General features: G+C 36.1%; 1 protein-coding gene and 1 long non-coding RNA gene across 22 annotated transcripts in view; one reads left to right on the forward strand and one right to left on the reverse strand.

Annotated features, from left to right (window-relative positions):
* The window catches only part of mical2a (microtubule associated monooxygenase, calponin and LIM domain containing 2a), a 61,317-nt gene extending 53,709 nt beyond the window's left edge, over window positions 1–7,608 (forward strand). For 9 of the 21 annotated variants that reach the window (XM_059537800.1, XM_059537804.1, XM_059537871.1 and 6 more), the window contains 4 exons: window positions 2,357–2,461; window positions 3,059–3,239; window positions 4,790–4,866; window positions 4,957–5,365. In XM_059537800.1, coding sequence (XP_059393783.1) covers window positions 2,357–2,461; window positions 3,059–3,239; window positions 4,790–4,866; window positions 4,957–5,334 — 741 coding nt within the window. In that variant the 3' untranslated portion in view covers window positions 5,335–5,365. Of the gene's footprint in view, window positions 1–579; window positions 670–2,356; window positions 2,462–3,058; window positions 3,240–4,789; window positions 4,867–4,956; window positions 5,366–7,121 lie in introns of those variants that run through there. The other 12 variants (XM_059537786.1, XM_059537777.1, XM_059537792.1 and 9 more) reach the window with 6 other exon arrangements.
* An 8,682-nt stretch (window positions 7,609–16,290) lies between these two features.
* On the reverse strand, window positions 16,291–17,000 carry LOC132115247 (uncharacterized). Its single transcript, XR_009425455.1, has 2 exons — window positions 16,763–17,000; window positions 16,291–16,370 (listed from the first exon to the last, which is right to left on the reverse strand). It is a non-coding gene; the product is annotated as an uncharacterized LOC132115247 (long non-coding RNA).

The raw sequence follows: 17,000 nt of genomic DNA on the forward strand, positions 1-17,000 counted from the left end.
CACTGCTACAGGGCTAGTTTGAATATGTGGATGTGAAAATCAGATTTGAGAGTTTCAGTGACTTCTGATGTGGTCTGTAACTCAGACAAAGCTATCATATCAGCTTCGAAACACTGTAATACACCGAAAAATAATTGGTTTAAGAATTACTTTAAAACAATATTCGCTTGCTAGCAAATGTTACAAATAATTACAAAGAAACAGCAAGTAATATATTGAATAAACATAACATTTTGGAATTTAAAATAGTATTTTTTTGTAATCTGTTTTATTCATAAATACATATATATATATATATATATATATATATATATATATATATATATATATATATATATATATATATATATATATTACAGTGTATGGTACTAGTTATATAGCAAAAAAAAAAATATTTCCAAATTTTTTTTGCTTTCCAAATCTTTTTGGGGAAAACTCAATGGAAAAAGAGGTTATACAGGTTTGGAGGAATATGGAGATAATACATTTTCATTTTTGGGTAAGCATTTCATTTAACTTAACCAAAGATGATTATAACATTTGCTGCGATAAATTCTCAAATCTACTGTACATTTTCAGTCTGCCACCAGCAGTATCACAACATCCTTTACTTTAAGAAAACAAACATATGTTCCGCAGTCAAATGGAGACTCATATTCTCCCAAACAGGTATAAGTGCATATCTGTGGAATGACTCTTATCCACAATCTCCCAGGACTCGCATGATGTGCAGTCTTACTGGAATGAGTCTTCTGTGATATTGCTGGCATGTTGTAGGCAGGACTTGAGAGCACTGATCAGGGAGGCGGCTTTCTTTGATGGACTGTCTCTCTTCACATGGTTGGTTTTCTAATGAGAACGTGCCAGTCTCTCTCTCTCTCTCACACACACACACACACACACTTGGCTGTAAGCATTCTTACATTCCAGCTGACCACGGGGAGAAAGAGCATTTCAAAAGTCCTCTCTTCCATTGCCAGATGCCTAACCTGAAACTCTAGCTACACCCACTGAACAGTTAAAAGTGAATGGATCATTACATAACCATCTCAACATAGGAGTTTTTCAAATTTTACTTGATGCCTTGAGAAGTATCTCCAGAATTACTCTCATTGTGAGCTAAAACCCTCATTGTGAGCAAAAAAACACAAAAAAGAGCTCTGTTATGAAACCTAGTGAGATGGCTAGATTCTATAACCGTGACCCAAGCATTCATGGAAAATATGTGACTCTTGCTACAATTCTGCAAAAGCATACCTGTTAAAGCGCAGTGTCCAGATGAAATTAACTTTAGAGGCAGTAAAAGACCAACAGACTGTATTCCTTTTCATACAAATTATGATTACAGGGGCAAATTATTGATTAACACAATAATATTTTATATCTTTGGTATACTTTATATATATATATTAACATTGCATGATTTATTATTATTAACATTTTGACTTAAGCAGCACATAAGCAGCTCCATTTATGGGGATTTTCTGACATACAGTTGTAAACTTGCTTGGAAGCTCACCTAATACAGCATTGCATATACCATGCAGATAGCTCAGGTACGAGTCCTGTCGAACATGAGTCACGACACAGAACAAAAGAACTGAAAACCGCACAGAAGGAAGCTAAAGCAGCATGGTTGCTTCAGAAAATGTGTTTCTTCAAGAGTGCTGTTTACTGAACTTGCATCTGCAATGGAAAAAATAAGTGTTATAGTGCCTCTGGTGGACATGTCTCCTGAACAGTGTAGCAAAAGTACCTGAAGCTACTTGTTTCAGGTTTTGTAGAAATCTATCCAGAGTTATACTGTATATTTCTAATGAGTTACGTGAACGCATGCCGTCTAAGTCAGCACATATCACTCTCCACAGAAAACACAACATAATTATTTCAGTATAGTCTGATGTTAGCATGTTGCGAAGCTAACAACATGAAAAACAAGCATTCAGATACACATCACATAATTATTGTGCTATAACATATTACAATTCATTTTTAAACAATATTTTACAATATATTAATAAAGTACTGTGTACATGTTTAAAGCTTTTCAGAATTGCAATTTTCGTAAAGAGTGCAGTGCTCCCCTAAATTTTCCCTAAAACAAGGGGGGGTGTTTAATACATCTTGCCTGTCTTACACCAAGTTGCTGTGATGCTTATGTATGTAGCTCAGTGAGTTACGGAATAGAGCAATGCAGTCTGGTTCAAAACTCGCTGTTTGACAGAAAGGTTTCCTGAATTCTTTTCTCACAGATTTTCTCCAGCATGTCCTCCCATGCTATGTCTTGTATTGCTTTATCCTTCTGTTTCATTCTCTTTTCTTCACTTTCTGTCCCTGCTCTCCCATTGGCTGGTAGCGCACAGTAGGCAAAGTGTCTCTGATAGTGGGTGCTAGAGCTGACTCTCTGGTTACCCTCGATGAAAATGATCATATGCCCCAAGCAAGCAGCTCTGACACTCCGGTAAGCCACAGATCAGATGGTCAAATGTTTTTAATCTGAAAACAAATATGAATCAATCTAGGAATTTTAGGAACTCATCCTGTGTAGCTTAGTGCATTTCATGTTAGCATGTACAGTTTGGACATAATTTACTGACTGTTATATGCAGCAAAATGTCCAAGCTTCTTATTTATATTTATTTTTTATTTTTATGAAAAGTGTATGGGACTATCAAGCTCCAAAAAATGTTACCATGGTTGCTCATTTAAATTCAGAAAATTTGATTAAATCTCTCATAGAGGTTATTATACTGTTCAGTAATGCTTTCAGAGAATAATAGTGAGTAACTATGAAAAATGCAACATACAGTTTTGTATAAAAACTGAAATTACTTCTGTTGTTTACTTTGGTAATGTACTTCTGGAATTACTTCTGACTCACTTATAACATTGAAACGTCAAATCAAGCTCACTGCATTGTGGGATACAGTACCCTTTAATATACTGCATAATTTTTGCAATTGCAGTATGTCATAATGATATTGCAGCAGGTTTTAGCATGCTAGACACAATCTTGAGCCGTTTTCTTTTTCTTCTTCTTCTTCTTTTTTTACCCCAGCCTTCCTTAAAAAGAGAATTTCCTCAGAGTCTGGGTGATGTGTGTCATGTGTGTAAGAAACGGGTGTTTGTGGTGGAGCGGCTCAGCGCAGAGGGATTCCACTTCCACAGGGAATGCTTCCGCTGTTATACCTGCAGAGCTCCACTGCGCCAGGGAGGGCATTCCTTCGATTCAGAGGAAGGTACTGTAAAAGTGCTTTCTTACTGTTTCTCACTTGTTTCTAGGGACTGGAGCTGTCAAACTCTAAAAATTACAAAAAAAAACAAAAAATCTAAATAAAAGTATTCCTATAGGTACACCTATGACTATGTAAAAGTACTCCCTAAGACTATATCGAAGTGTTCTTAAACCATTTGATAACTTTCTATGTATCAAACAGACCAAAATAAGCAGTTTTTCATTGAAAATCTTTTACATTTTTGTGTAAACTACTGTATTCCATTAAAGGGATAGTTCACCAAATATGAAATTCTGTCACTAATTACCCACCCTCATGTTGTTCCAAATCCGTAAGACCTTCATCTTCAAATACAAATTAAAACATTTTTGATGAAATCCGAGAGGTAACATGATGCAGGAGCACCTCATGCACACGATACTGTAGTAAATGCTTGTCAAAGACTGACAGAGTAGAGGAGAAATTGTTCCATAAAGCATTTTTTGGGGGGGTGGGGGGTATTCTCATAGCTTCATAAAATTAAGGTTGAACCCCTTATTGTTACAGGTGAGGTAGTGCTAAACGTAAAACAAAGGGAGAGACGAGGATCTGGAACAAATAAGGAGTTTACTGAAGAAAACGAAGGAGGAACAGACTATATTAACAATATTACATTTAGCATACAACAAACACATCAACAACGATATCAACAATGATAAACATCGACAACGCTAAACACATGAACAATCACGGATCAGGAGGAACTGAACAGAACGGATATTTATACACACAGAAGGTAATGAGGGAACAGGAGACAGGTGAGGGTCAATCAATTAACTAAAACAAGAAAAGGAAGAGGACCAAATAAGGAAACATGACACTTATGTCACATGGACTATTTTAACAATGTCCTTTACTACCTTTCTGGGCGAAGCTGGTTGCCAACCGCCATATAAAAAGAAGAAGAAGAAGAAGAAGAAGAAGACCTTTCTGGGCTTTGAACGTGTCAGTTTCTCAGGGTTAGAAAGCTCTCAGATTTCATCAAAAATATCTTAATTTGTGTTCTAAAGATGAATGAAGGTCTTACAGGTTTGGAAGAAAATGAGGGTGAACAATTATTAACAGGATTTACATTTTTGTGTGAACTGTCCCTTTAAATTCCAGGCTATTTCTTGCATTGCAAAAAGAGGTCAGCTTTTTGTGATAGCAACCCAAGCGATCACAAGGAAAATCATACCAAGTTTTTAAATTTTCATTACGCATTAAATATAATCATACTGTATACACATAAGATTGCAGTTTGAAAGATGCAGGAATTGATTCTAAATGTCCGAAGTCAAGATGAGGTGTCAATTTAATAAACGCAGCTCACACTAAAGTCACTTTCAAACAAAGCAGCTTTCTCTTGGTTAAGATACAAGATATAATCTGCATGGAGAACTTTTCCGTCCTCAAGCCAAACTCCAGACTGCTTGGATTCCTACGGAAATAACTTGAGTTCGCCCACAGTATTTCACAGATGAACAGTAAATGTGACCACACCTTTATGATAATGGGTTCTTTTGCTCCTGTAGGAAAGTTGTACTGCAAACTCCACTTTGCTCAACGGAAACCCTTAGTCAAGAATGGAGGAACACCGATTCTACACACGGTAAAAAAAAACTCATTCATGCTTCATCCCTTTTTTTAAGAATTGTCTTAAAAGCTTAAAAGCACACCCATCTTAATATTGATTCTTCAGACGTGTAATGACGAATCCCACGACGGCTCCAGCTGGAGTCCAGAGGGACGTGAGCATCGTCTCCAGGATGAGTCTCCAGGTATCCTGTCCTCACTGAAGAGAAGCCTGCGCTGGCCGTTGCATGTGAGCCAGACTGTGTGTGCTGTGCCTCGCCGTGTGTTTAACTGGCTGCATGGTAAAGTGTGGGCTACAGGAGTCCACCTGCGGGATAATGTCGAGGATTACACCTTCCTGTACGAACTGCTCAGTGTGAGTCTGCCTCTGCTCGCCGTTCTCCATGAACAGCTCGTCCAGATGTACGCAGAGGCCGAGCCGCTCAATCTACAGCCTCTACAGCGCTGGCTGGAAGAGCACATGGGCCATTGGGTCTTAGTGTGAGAGAAACATTGCCAGGACCCTTTAAAAGGGTTAATATGAACAGAACGATCTGAAGTGTCCTACTTTTTCAGAAAGTAGAAAAGAATTGTCCTGGTTTGGATTGTGCACAAATTACCAAAGCCTTTCTCAATTATGAAGGTTTGCGTTAAGAGAAAAAAAGTGTCAAACACGGAGTGAACTTTAAGCACTTTAATGAGTGATCTGCCTTCATATGCACGATTAAGAGTGATGTTCTGATTTTAGTTATTAATGAACGTTCTTTATTCAGACTGCAAGTTTACAAAACCTGACCGATCAAGCTGCAAACATGTCTCATCATGAACATGGAAGTCACATTCTTCTCACATGTTTACATATCTTTACATATCTTACAAACATACAGCATGGCTGTTAAAAGGAATGTTTTCCAGGTTCAACGCAAGCTAATCTATTGACAGCATCTGTGAAAATGTTGCAGACTATCACCGAAAATAACAGCATCTTATCCTTCATACCGTTAAAACAAACAAGAATTACAATGGAAGTCTGTGGGACAAGACATTCCAGAGGATTTATAGCGGAAATGTGCATCTTAAATTTCTATCAAAGCATCTGTAGTAATTTATCAAAACAAAAGTGTGTTATCTGAGCTGAGCATTTTTTTGTGGTGTAACACACTAGTGACTTGTCTATAATAACTCAATGTGTTGTCTTTTGTGGCTGGACTTTCAAAACAGTGTGAGCTTTTTGGACTTTAACATTTAATCCTGTGTTTTATCTTGTCCTGTATACTTCAATTGAAACTGCATTACTGTTAAAGTGATTTTTGCATTTTTTTTTCAGTTATTTCCTTTGTTAACAGATGCTGTCCATAGAGTTCATCTTAAAGTTTAACTTTAAGCCATAAAGACTACGTTCTTACATGTGTGCTGTATATGTAATTAGGGATGCATAGATTTGGACTTTTGGGCGGATATCAGTTATTATATTTTTAAGCCAATAGATGACGAAAATAGGTGCAACAACAGAAAACATCTTCAAAAATTCCAAAATCTTTTAACAAATTGATGTGAACCATTGGAATAAAGAAATTATACAACAAAGAACAAAAAATAAACTATACATTTAAAAGAAATCATAACAAAAAATAATAAATCGTACAGGCTCTTATTAAGATTCAGATAACATCAAAAAGTCACATTTACAGACTAATATAATTACAGATATGTCATGCACCGCTCTATGTAACAAAATACCAAATATGTAAGCATAGCATAAGCAGACAGTTCCAAATGGACATTAATTTCATCTCCTGTAGTCTCAATCATACACCAGTTTTGTATCACACTTAAAGATCGCGACAGAAACAATAGTTTGGCAGTCTTGTAAGCATCCTCTCATTTGATTCACTGGACTATTACTGCGGTTTCTTCTGATGTCATTTGCTACCTATGATGTGCTGTCTGAGGGCAGGGTAATACTGTACTTATAGATTTTACAGTATCGCATGTAAGTGCAATTAAAATGCACATTTTTTTCCCAGTCAGAACTTACTGAGAAGTATTAATAATATGAAACACACTTTATGTTGACACTGGAAGGCGATGCTAGTTTGGGATGTGTTAATTACTATGAATGGTGATTGCAGATAGAGCACCAAATGACATGCATAAAAATAAAGCACGGATCATTAAATCTGTTAAATCCATGTTTGTGCATTAGCAGCTCATTTCGAAACACTGTTTACAAGCTGCCTTTTAATATGACTCACTTCTCATGTATGTTTCTCATTTTTTATTCACTTGTAGTCCTTTTCGACCTCTCCACTGCGTCTGCTCCTGACTTGCCGTGAGCAACGCTGATCCAAAGGTGATTGTGTGCAAGGTCACTCATTGCATACGCTTACAGCGTCTTTGACCTGTTTTACAGCTGTGGACATGCACGCTGCATGACACTAACCGCCTGCCTCTGATTCTTTCATCTGCACGTCACGTCCGACATGTTTCTCTTCTCTGTCTTTCTTCAAGGCTTGTTAATTACTTGCTCATGCAGCCTCTGTCTTTTCTTCATTTCTTTCTGTTTCAGAGTTGGCTTACATTTCAGAAACCTACACGCAGGCGCCCGTGTGCCTCTATGAAAGCAGTTCGTTAGGCCTTTAGTTAAAGTAGCACCTTTTATCTGACATGTTGTAAAACTGTTTGAAGTCGTTTGCTGTGTATTTTCAATTTGAAACATTTGTTGTTGCGTTATTTATATTAAGCCATACTCTTGCAATAAAAGAAAGATCAAAGCCTTGTCATTTTTACCTATTTTTACATGCACATCTAGTCATTGACTGTTACATACAGTACATGCATATGATATCTTTAAACACTTTTTTTAAATTAGAAAATATTCATATTAGCAGTTGAACATTATGGGCATTTCGCTCACTTAAAGTCCCCCTCAATACCACCTACTGTCGCAAATATAAGGTTTATTACCTCTTTTTTTAACTTGTGTATAAGAGCAATCAAACTTGTGTTATTAGGTTTTCACCCATACAGTTTGAGATGGACAATATGATAAATCTATTGTCTGTGAGTGACTATGCATCATTTTTATGAAATCTAATAACAGCCTCATTATCAAAGCCATAATTTAACATAAGATGCCATAGATGAATATGGTAATATTGTATGAAGTTTTCTGAAATGCTGATCAAATATGTAAATAATGCATTATTTAATTAATAAGCACTTAATTTGTATAAACATCCAGAGCATAAATCTAGACATTGGTTCAAAATACTTTTTTTTTCGTCCCAGTTTTATTTATTATTTTGTTTGTTATTTTATTTTATTAAAAAAAATCCCCATGTTTTAGGAATAAAATGTTATAAACTGTAAATAAGGCAAATAATATTTAAACAAACCTCTCTCTAAAAACTGGTGTAAGTTCTCCTGAAAAATAAATTTCTTGCTCAGTCTAATCATTTTAAAAAAACAGCCTTTAAAGATATGCATTGTAATTAAAAAAGTGTAATTTAAAATAAATAAATAAACTTAAATGTGTGTTTTGGGTGCTTTCAAGAAGACCTGTGGTGTCTTATAAATATGATATAGTCACTGGTCATGCATTCATATTTTTATATGATCATAATTAAATTCCCTCATTTAAAAAAAATATATATATTCACAGATCCCTTTCTTAGTATGGTCAAACAATGCATCCCTACATCCAACTCCAGAGTGAACTCCAAAATTCTTTCCATGACCGGACTCAAGTGGGTGAGGGGAAAAAAAGCTTTCAAGACCTGTAAGTGCTGATAAGTGTTCACACTGACCCTGGATGAGACTTTCTTTCTGGCTGGACATTAGACAGATAAGACAGGGGTTTTGGGTTTGTGGTCAAGGCCTACACACTGCATCACTTTCATGTGTGACAGCATTCCTGCTTACTAAGTGTCTTCATCAGTGCATTATTATCTCACTCCATAGTTACAGTGTTGTGCTTCACTGTGGATACTATCACAAAAATCATATTCATATTTTACATGAGTGTGTTTGTTCTTAAAAGGCAGTGCCAAAATACATTCAGACATCTGTTTTAAATGTAATGTATCCAAATAACACTACACTTCACATCCCTGCTGAAATATCACAGATTATTATCCTGTTGAAGCAAATGCAAGTTTTCATTCAAGATACACAAGGAAAGGTGGCTTGCATATTGCAAGTTCAGTTTAATTAAAACCACATTTTAATTCGATTATTCTGTTTAGAGTTTGGGATGATGGATCAGGGTATTTTCCATGGCTTATATTTGACTGATTAGCAAGGGAAAGAACAATATTTCCTGTTGTCATAAACACATGAATGAATAAAAAATGGATGAAAACATTCATACAGAAGCCTCATGAGCCATGAACGGGAGAGAGTAAAAAAAAAGCCCATTAACGCCCCCACGTGGTTCAACAAGAGCAGAGCCTAGCGACACTGCGTCTCAGACCGGGAGTTATGATGTATATATAATTAGAATATCATCAAAAAGTTGATTTATTTCACTAATTCCATTCAAAAAGTGAAACTTGTATATTATATTCATTCATCACACACAGACTTATATATTTCAAATGTTTGTTTCTTTTAATTTTGATGATTATAACTGACAACTAAGGAAAATCCCAAATTCAGCATCTCAGAAAATTAGAATATTGTGAAAAGGTTCAATATTGAAGACACCTGGTGCCACACTCTAATCAGCTAATTAACTCAAAACTTATATGGTCTCTCAGTCTAGTTCTGTAGGATACACAATCACAGGGAAGACTGCTGACTTGACAGTTGTCCAAAAGACGACCATTGACATCTTACTTAGTATCTTTACCCTTTCCTTTCATTCTTGTCTTGGCTTTGGAAAACTTGTTTTGGATGTTTCTCTGCGTCACTTTTTGCATAACTCCGGGTCGTCGACATCAAGCTTCGTAGCAGTTTCCTTCTAGGAATGAAATACTTTCTCTGAATCTTTAAACTCTCCCCGTGAGTGATAGTAATCTACATGTGTGGATATGTTTGTGCAGCTCAGCTATTAGACACTCCAGTGTATTCAGGAGATGTTGCTCTCCTGTAGGACCCCCGCAGAATGAGGAACGAAGGTTGTTTAGAAGTTTCTGCACTGAAGGCATCACAGTATTTGTCAAAATAACTCAATACCTTAAAAAAATCCATGATGTCCTGCATACAGTCAATACACTTCCTGTAACAGCAACACCCTTACATAACAAAATGGGTCCACCATGTTTGATCATGGAAATGGTGTTCTTCTGCTCATAAGATTTGCCTTTTTTGGCACCAGACATACTGCTGATACATGGATCCAAAACAGTTTGGTTTTATTACTCCATAAAACATTCTTCCAGAACTCCAAAGGTTTATCCAAATGAATTTTAAACAATGCTTGTCTAGTGTTGTTCTCTATACTCTGCATTGAAATGTTTCTCCTCCTTTCATCTTGTCATCTTACAAGGCTTTGATCAGATGTTTTACTCCCCTGATGATATTGTGTGATTGCTTTAATGGCCTCAGAGGTTTTCTGGTACTACATATTTTAAACTTATAAGGCTGCCAGATGTGTCTCTAGTAACTTTTATGTTATAAAACAATTTCTACTCCATCCCTTTGGTGAGAGCTCTTTGGGCACTCTGTATTTTCACAGTTCTGTCGTATTTAAAATATTGTTAAATATGGTGAAATAGTGTGCGAATGTACTGTACTGACAAGCATTTATGGTAAACTGAAACATACTTTAATTATTATTAATCTATCTGTATCTAAAATTTCTACTTCTCTTCCTTTTATTTATTTTAAGTGCAAGTGACACGCACGTAGATAACGCATGATCCTCTATCAAGGGTGTCCAAACGAACCTATCTGCTCTTGCAAACTGTCAACATCACCCTATGACCTTTGAGCTCAGAGGAGCCTGAAAACATAAACGGTCTCTCTTGGACTTGTACTGTAGGTGCATCTTAAAAAAGTATGGAGCTAGACGTTAATTATTCTGCATCTTTCATGGCCCGCTAAATACTTAATTTTTTTACTCTGATCATTAACATTAATGCAGTAATAAGTAATAATAAGGGTAAAGTTGGCATCATCCCATTTGCTAAAAAACAACTACTTTTGGTTCTATATTAATATTAACATATGCATATAGATAAATACAAATATAAACATGAACATATGAAGAGTTCAGATGCAAAAGCATAAGTGCCATCTGTTAATCTTTTTGTGTTCATTTTAATGGCATGGAAAAGGACCTATAAACTGACATCAAAGTAAAATTTCTTAACCCAAACATAGGAGCCTGATAAAAAGGCTAAATTTAGAAGAATTTATATATATATATATATATATATATATATATATATATATATCAAGATGAAAACATATAAAAAGAAAACTGATATCAAGATCTCAAGATGAAGCCTGTGCATCACTTTCAGGTATGTCCATAATCTTGTGAAACTTTTTTGGCTGTTGACGTTAATAACGGTAATTAATGTTGGGATGCATTTATCCAGCGGGGATCCCATGCATGATCCCACAATGTTATTGACTAAGGAAAACGTAATAATTGCCCCAGTTATGGTAGGATGGGGCATTGGGCTGATAAATGCCCTGAAAGGAAGAACCCTTGTTTCCCTCAATCAAACAGACTTGCAAGTGCTCGAGTTTAGAGCAGAGTTGCTAAAGCTAAGACATCTGTTGATAATAATGTGAATGAACTATAGTGTGAAAAGCTGAAGCTCTGTCACAGTGAAAAGTCCTGGCCTCAATTAATCATGAGCATTATTATTACAATCTTGTTCGTTTTTTAAATTATAGGAGGCCAGGATGGCATTTTGTTGATAGCGTTGTTTTATTACCATCAAAACCGTATCTTAGTTGCTTATCTGGTTTTTGTCAGTGTCCACTGTCTCAACTCCTTCCAAAGTACATTTATCTAACCGTTTTGGGTATACATTTGGGATTGGAAAAAATGAACAAAATACAAGATAGCATTTTTTTGTATCAAATTTAAGCTGAATTTGTATTATCTGTTCACTACTCCCATAACATTATACAACAAATCTAGGATTCTGGTGTGTTAATTACTAAATATTTCCAAATTATTATAGTTCTCATATTCGTTCTTTATATATTTTCTTTGAAACCAAAGTGCATGAGGGTCGGTCAATTTGTTTGTTACATATCAGGAAACCTGGGCTCATCTAGCTCGTTTTGGGTCCAAAGGTGTTAAAACCCACAACGCTTTTGTATACTTTGCAAACAGCAAAGATGTTGCAGGGTCAATATGACCCTTATTAATACCTTATGCCTAGTTAAGTATGATTATGCACAATTGTAGGGGCTTGCCCTTCGCTTATCTGATCTCACTGAAAGCTATAAGAAGCATATGAATTTCCTGACTTAGTCATATCTCTCTTCAGGGTCACTTAAGGGTGGCAGTAGCAGAACTTTTAAAATAATGTTAAAGGAACACTCCACTTTTTTTGAAAATAGGCTCATTTTCCAACTCCCCTAGAGTTAAACAGTTGAGTTTTACCATTTCTGAATCCATTCAGCTGATCTCCGGGTCTGGCGGTAGCACTTTTAGCTTAGCTTAGCATAGATCATTGAATCTGATTAGACCGTTAGCATCTTGCTCAAAAATTACCAAAGAGTTTCCATATTTTCATATTTAGAACTTGACTCTTCTGTAGTTACATCTTGTACAGAAAATAGTCCCCAGGAACTCTGCTATTGCTGCAACCACACAAACTAGCAGTGGACTATTTTCAAGTGCTGCGTAATATCACTGCACCTTCTCCACCCCTGGTACACAAGTTCCTTGATTATAACGCCGGAATGAGAGTATAGTTCCCAGCCATATTGGCCTAGAAAATCACAACTTTTTATTTTCGGTCTGTCTTAGTACACGATGTACCTACAGAAGTGTCAAGTTTTAAATAGGAAAAATATAGAAACTCTTTGGTCATTTTTGAGCGAGATGCTAACGGTCTAATCAGATTAAATGATCTATGCTAAGCTAAAGAAACTGCTAAAAACACTGGGACAGGATGAGGAGCCTGTGATTTTGCCAGTCACACACTGTGCAGACTCTGTTGTACACAAGATCATAACGAAGTATGTCAAAATTTGACCACTACATTATCCAATAGGAGATTGTATTTTTTAAATGACCACTAACTGATCTGTTTTATCATTGCCCTCCACAGACTTTGAGAAATGATGACAGATTGTGAAAGACACACAATCTTCAATCAATCAAAAAAAAAAAAAGCAAATTAAACCAAAATTTGTAAAAGTCATAATTACAACTTTGAACATCTTCAACAAGATTTCATATTGTTACCATATGAGAACAAATATGTGCTGGTAATAGTGTGTTATTTCTCCTAAATTTGGGTAGAACCTTCTTCTTTCAGAACTACCACCACTGAAAATATTGGAGAATTTTACTTTATTTTTAATAAATTCTCTCAATTACTCTGCCCACAGTACTCAGAACAAAATTATTCTGATTCATGCAGCATTCATTGACAGAATCCAGCACAAGTGAGGGACAAAGTTTCAACTGAGAAAGTAGAAATTTGTCTTTACAATAATGATGGCCATTATCCAGTGTTGTTGACAACCCTAACCTCGGCCTGACTCGATCGAGCTTGCTCTACAAACTGCAAAAATACTCACCGCCAAGATAAATCTCATGATTAGCTATTAATGCCATAAAATGTTGCTTTATAACTAACAATCTCATTTTCTTTACAGGATGGCTTCACACTCTTACAGGTTGCCTTCTGCTGCTGTTGTAATGCTGACCTGATAAGGAGATGATGTTATTGTGATTTTTGCTCTATTGGTCTTGCCCCCCCCCCCAACTTCTCAATCTACATCTAAGCTTAAATCACACATGTGTCATGATTCAGTGATTTTTTTGCTTATATTTGTGAGGAACAAGACATCTGATACTCACATCAGCTATATCTCATTTACATGTGCCATATGAGATTAAGGCCTAAAGTCTTATTTAGGTACATTTCTGTTTAGGCGTAGGAAGAAGCTGAGCTCTTATTGCTTGTTTCTGAGAAGATCATTTTAACATGTTTAGTGGTGTTCATCATGTTAGAATGCCACGATCTGCTCAACATTCATAATTCCTCTAAATAGCTGCAATATACAGCAGTATATTATTTTCAGTACATATTTTCCATATGTAATGTTTCAGTCCATAATTTGGGAAAAACAAACAAACGTACCAAAAAGATATTACAATGTACATAAATTAAATAGTTTTGATCTCTAGAATACATTTTATGTTTGTTTGTTTTTCATTTTGCATAGTAGAATTACTCTTCTTTTGCAAATCTTGCTGTCTGAATTGTTACAAAACTAAACTATATTTCTAAAACATGCCTTTATAAACATTAATCAGTAGTTATGTTAACCCGAGAGTCTGTGAACAGTTTATGGCCAACGGAGGGCGATATTGACCACCTTAAACTACAAAATGTGGTTTAATAGGCATTTTGTAATTTTGATCTTTACGTATTTGCCTGTATTATTATTATTTTCTGCTGTTCAGCTTGAAATCTGCAGTAAATGCCATGAAAGCTTTTTTGAGACTGGTTTCTGCATTATTAAACAAAAACAACAATCTGTAGGGCTAGGCTACCACAGAAATAAAATGGCGAAAGGTGATACAATGCACAAGACTAGGCCTAATACTTTATTTTTTTCAAATAGCCTGTACATTTGTGTCAATTTTAAATCTCTGTCTGTGAAGCATTTGTCCATAGCACAAAATAAATATTAGACTACATGTTCTTACATCTGTCACACCCTTTTGGACTTATTGTTTTTATTCCTCATGCATTCTGAAGCCCAGTTTTCCCTTGTGTTTGATTGTGTTATTTAGTTCAGGTGTGTCTGGTTAATTATCCCCATTTGCTCCACTATATTAGTTGTGTTTTGTTTTCTGTTTGTCTGTACAAACATAGTTTGGTGTATGTGTGTTTCCTGCCTGTTCTGTCCTGTATTTACCCTTGTGTGGATTTATTAAAGACTATTTGCATTAATCTTCATCTTCTTTAGCTCACTGTAGCTGTGACAATATACCTTCAGAAAACTGACAAAACAAATAAAAGTCAAAAAACTGAAAGTGTATGGCAGCTGAAGCATATCTCCAGCCCTTTCTGGACTACTATCTTCTCTGAGCAGATAAGATGGAGAAGAAGCAGACGTTCCAAAGCAGAAGGTTATCTCTTTATGCCATCCAGAGAATGAAAAGGTTAAGGTTGTTCATGAACATCTCACTTCTGATGTTCCTTATCAACATATGAATATAGACATGTCAAAATATCAAAACTAAAACGATTGTTTTGGTTCTGCATTCTTCTTTTCTTACTGTTCTCCTTTTCAGCTTCTTTGTTTTCTAGTACTCTAATTCTTTCCTTCTTTGTTTCTTTTCATCTTGATTCCTCCATTTCTTATGTAATCTTGCCCGGGCTCAGCTCTCCACAGCAGATTGCATGCGGTGCGGATTGGTTTCATGACTTTCCACCAACATGTGCTAGTCAATTCAATTATGTGATATAGGGGCATACGTTACAAAACCATTTTAAACAGAACACTCTTTGCTTACGCAATTCCTGAAAATAGATACCCAGTTGAAAAGCATTTAGCCCAATAATGTTGGGCAGATGATCTCTTCAGTTTGGGTAAATGGTGTTTGTGTCGTGCAGCATTACATGCCTGGAGACTGGAGAGAAAAAAGGTCAACAATATAGAATTATAGGCCCTGTGAACTTTTATGACTATGTGTGTGTTTGTGAATGGTGCTCATGTATATTTGTGTGTGTGTGTTTCCAAGCAGAGACCATCTGGTACATCTGTGTCCTTCACATCCAGATCACCCATTTAAAGCAATTCACCCAAAAATAAAAAATATTTTCTCATCCTTGTGTAATTCCAAATGTGCATTATTATCCTTTTTTAGTGAAACACAAAAGACAAATTTTATTGATTGACTGATTGATTATTAATATAAATTAGTTATATAAAATAGTCCTATAAGATTATTGAAATCTTAAGATAACTGTTGTTTTAGTTTTATTGAGATATTAATTGCAGCTTTTATAAAAAAAATGTAATCAGTTTTTTCCATTTTTTATTTAGTTTTATAAAAAAAAAATGTGTGTGTATTTTTGTTATTTTTTCGTTTTTTTACAATTTTTTTTATTTTTCGTCTACATATTTTTTTTATAAATTTTTAATTAAGCATTTAAATCAAATTAAATAATATTTAATAACATTTAATTGATTTCATATTTAATCAACTTCATATCAAAATATTCTATTTAATTTCAAGTAACTTTTTTCACATTTTAGTTCAAGTTATCTATAATAATCCTGAAACAGACCGAAAATCAGGTTGTTGTTCACTGAAAATCGTCTCTAGGTTACGTATGTAACCCTAGTTCCTCGAGGGAACGAGACACTGCGTCGAAAACGCTTTGGGGAACGCGTTTAGCGTGAGCGACTCTGAATATCATATCCAATCTGTCTTATAGAAGAGCGTGACGTCACGGGCTGGGTGACGTAAGCGACCAGGAAGCTATAAAAGCACGAGCTGCGCAGCTGGCTTTAGCTTCGAGTACCAGCAAGCGCTGGCAGGGGTGCCGGGGGTATGGCCTCGAGACGCAGCTCGAGTTCCTGAAGAGGAAAGCCTCTAGGTTACGTATGTAACCCTAGTTCCTTGAGGGAATGAGACGCTGCGTCTCGAGGCCATACCCCCGGCACCCCTGCCAGCGCTTGCTGGTACTCGAAGCTAAAGCCAGCTGCGCAGCTCGTGCCTTTATGTCGCAAACACTTTGGGGTACTTTCATGCCTTTCGTGTCGAAAACACTTTGGGGAACGAGTACCAACGCTGCCAGACTACCAAACCCCTGCCTAGTGTGTATCCGAAGAGCACAGCTTAGGACGAGAGGACTGAAGTGCCTGGAGTGACTGGCATGTCTAAGCCATAGAATCTTGCAAAAGTAGAAGGCGTGGACCACCCCGCAGCACTGCAGATGTCCAGCATGGACACACCTGCTAGAAACGCCTTGAAGGCCGCCATATCCCGTGTAGAGTGAGCCTTGG

Source organism: Carassius carassius, chromosome 3, assembly GCF_963082965.1.
Source record: "Carassius carassius chromosome 3, fCarCar2.1, whole genome shotgun sequence".
NCBI classification, from domain to species: Eukaryota; Metazoa; Chordata; class Actinopteri; order Cypriniformes; family Cyprinidae; genus Carassius; species Carassius carassius.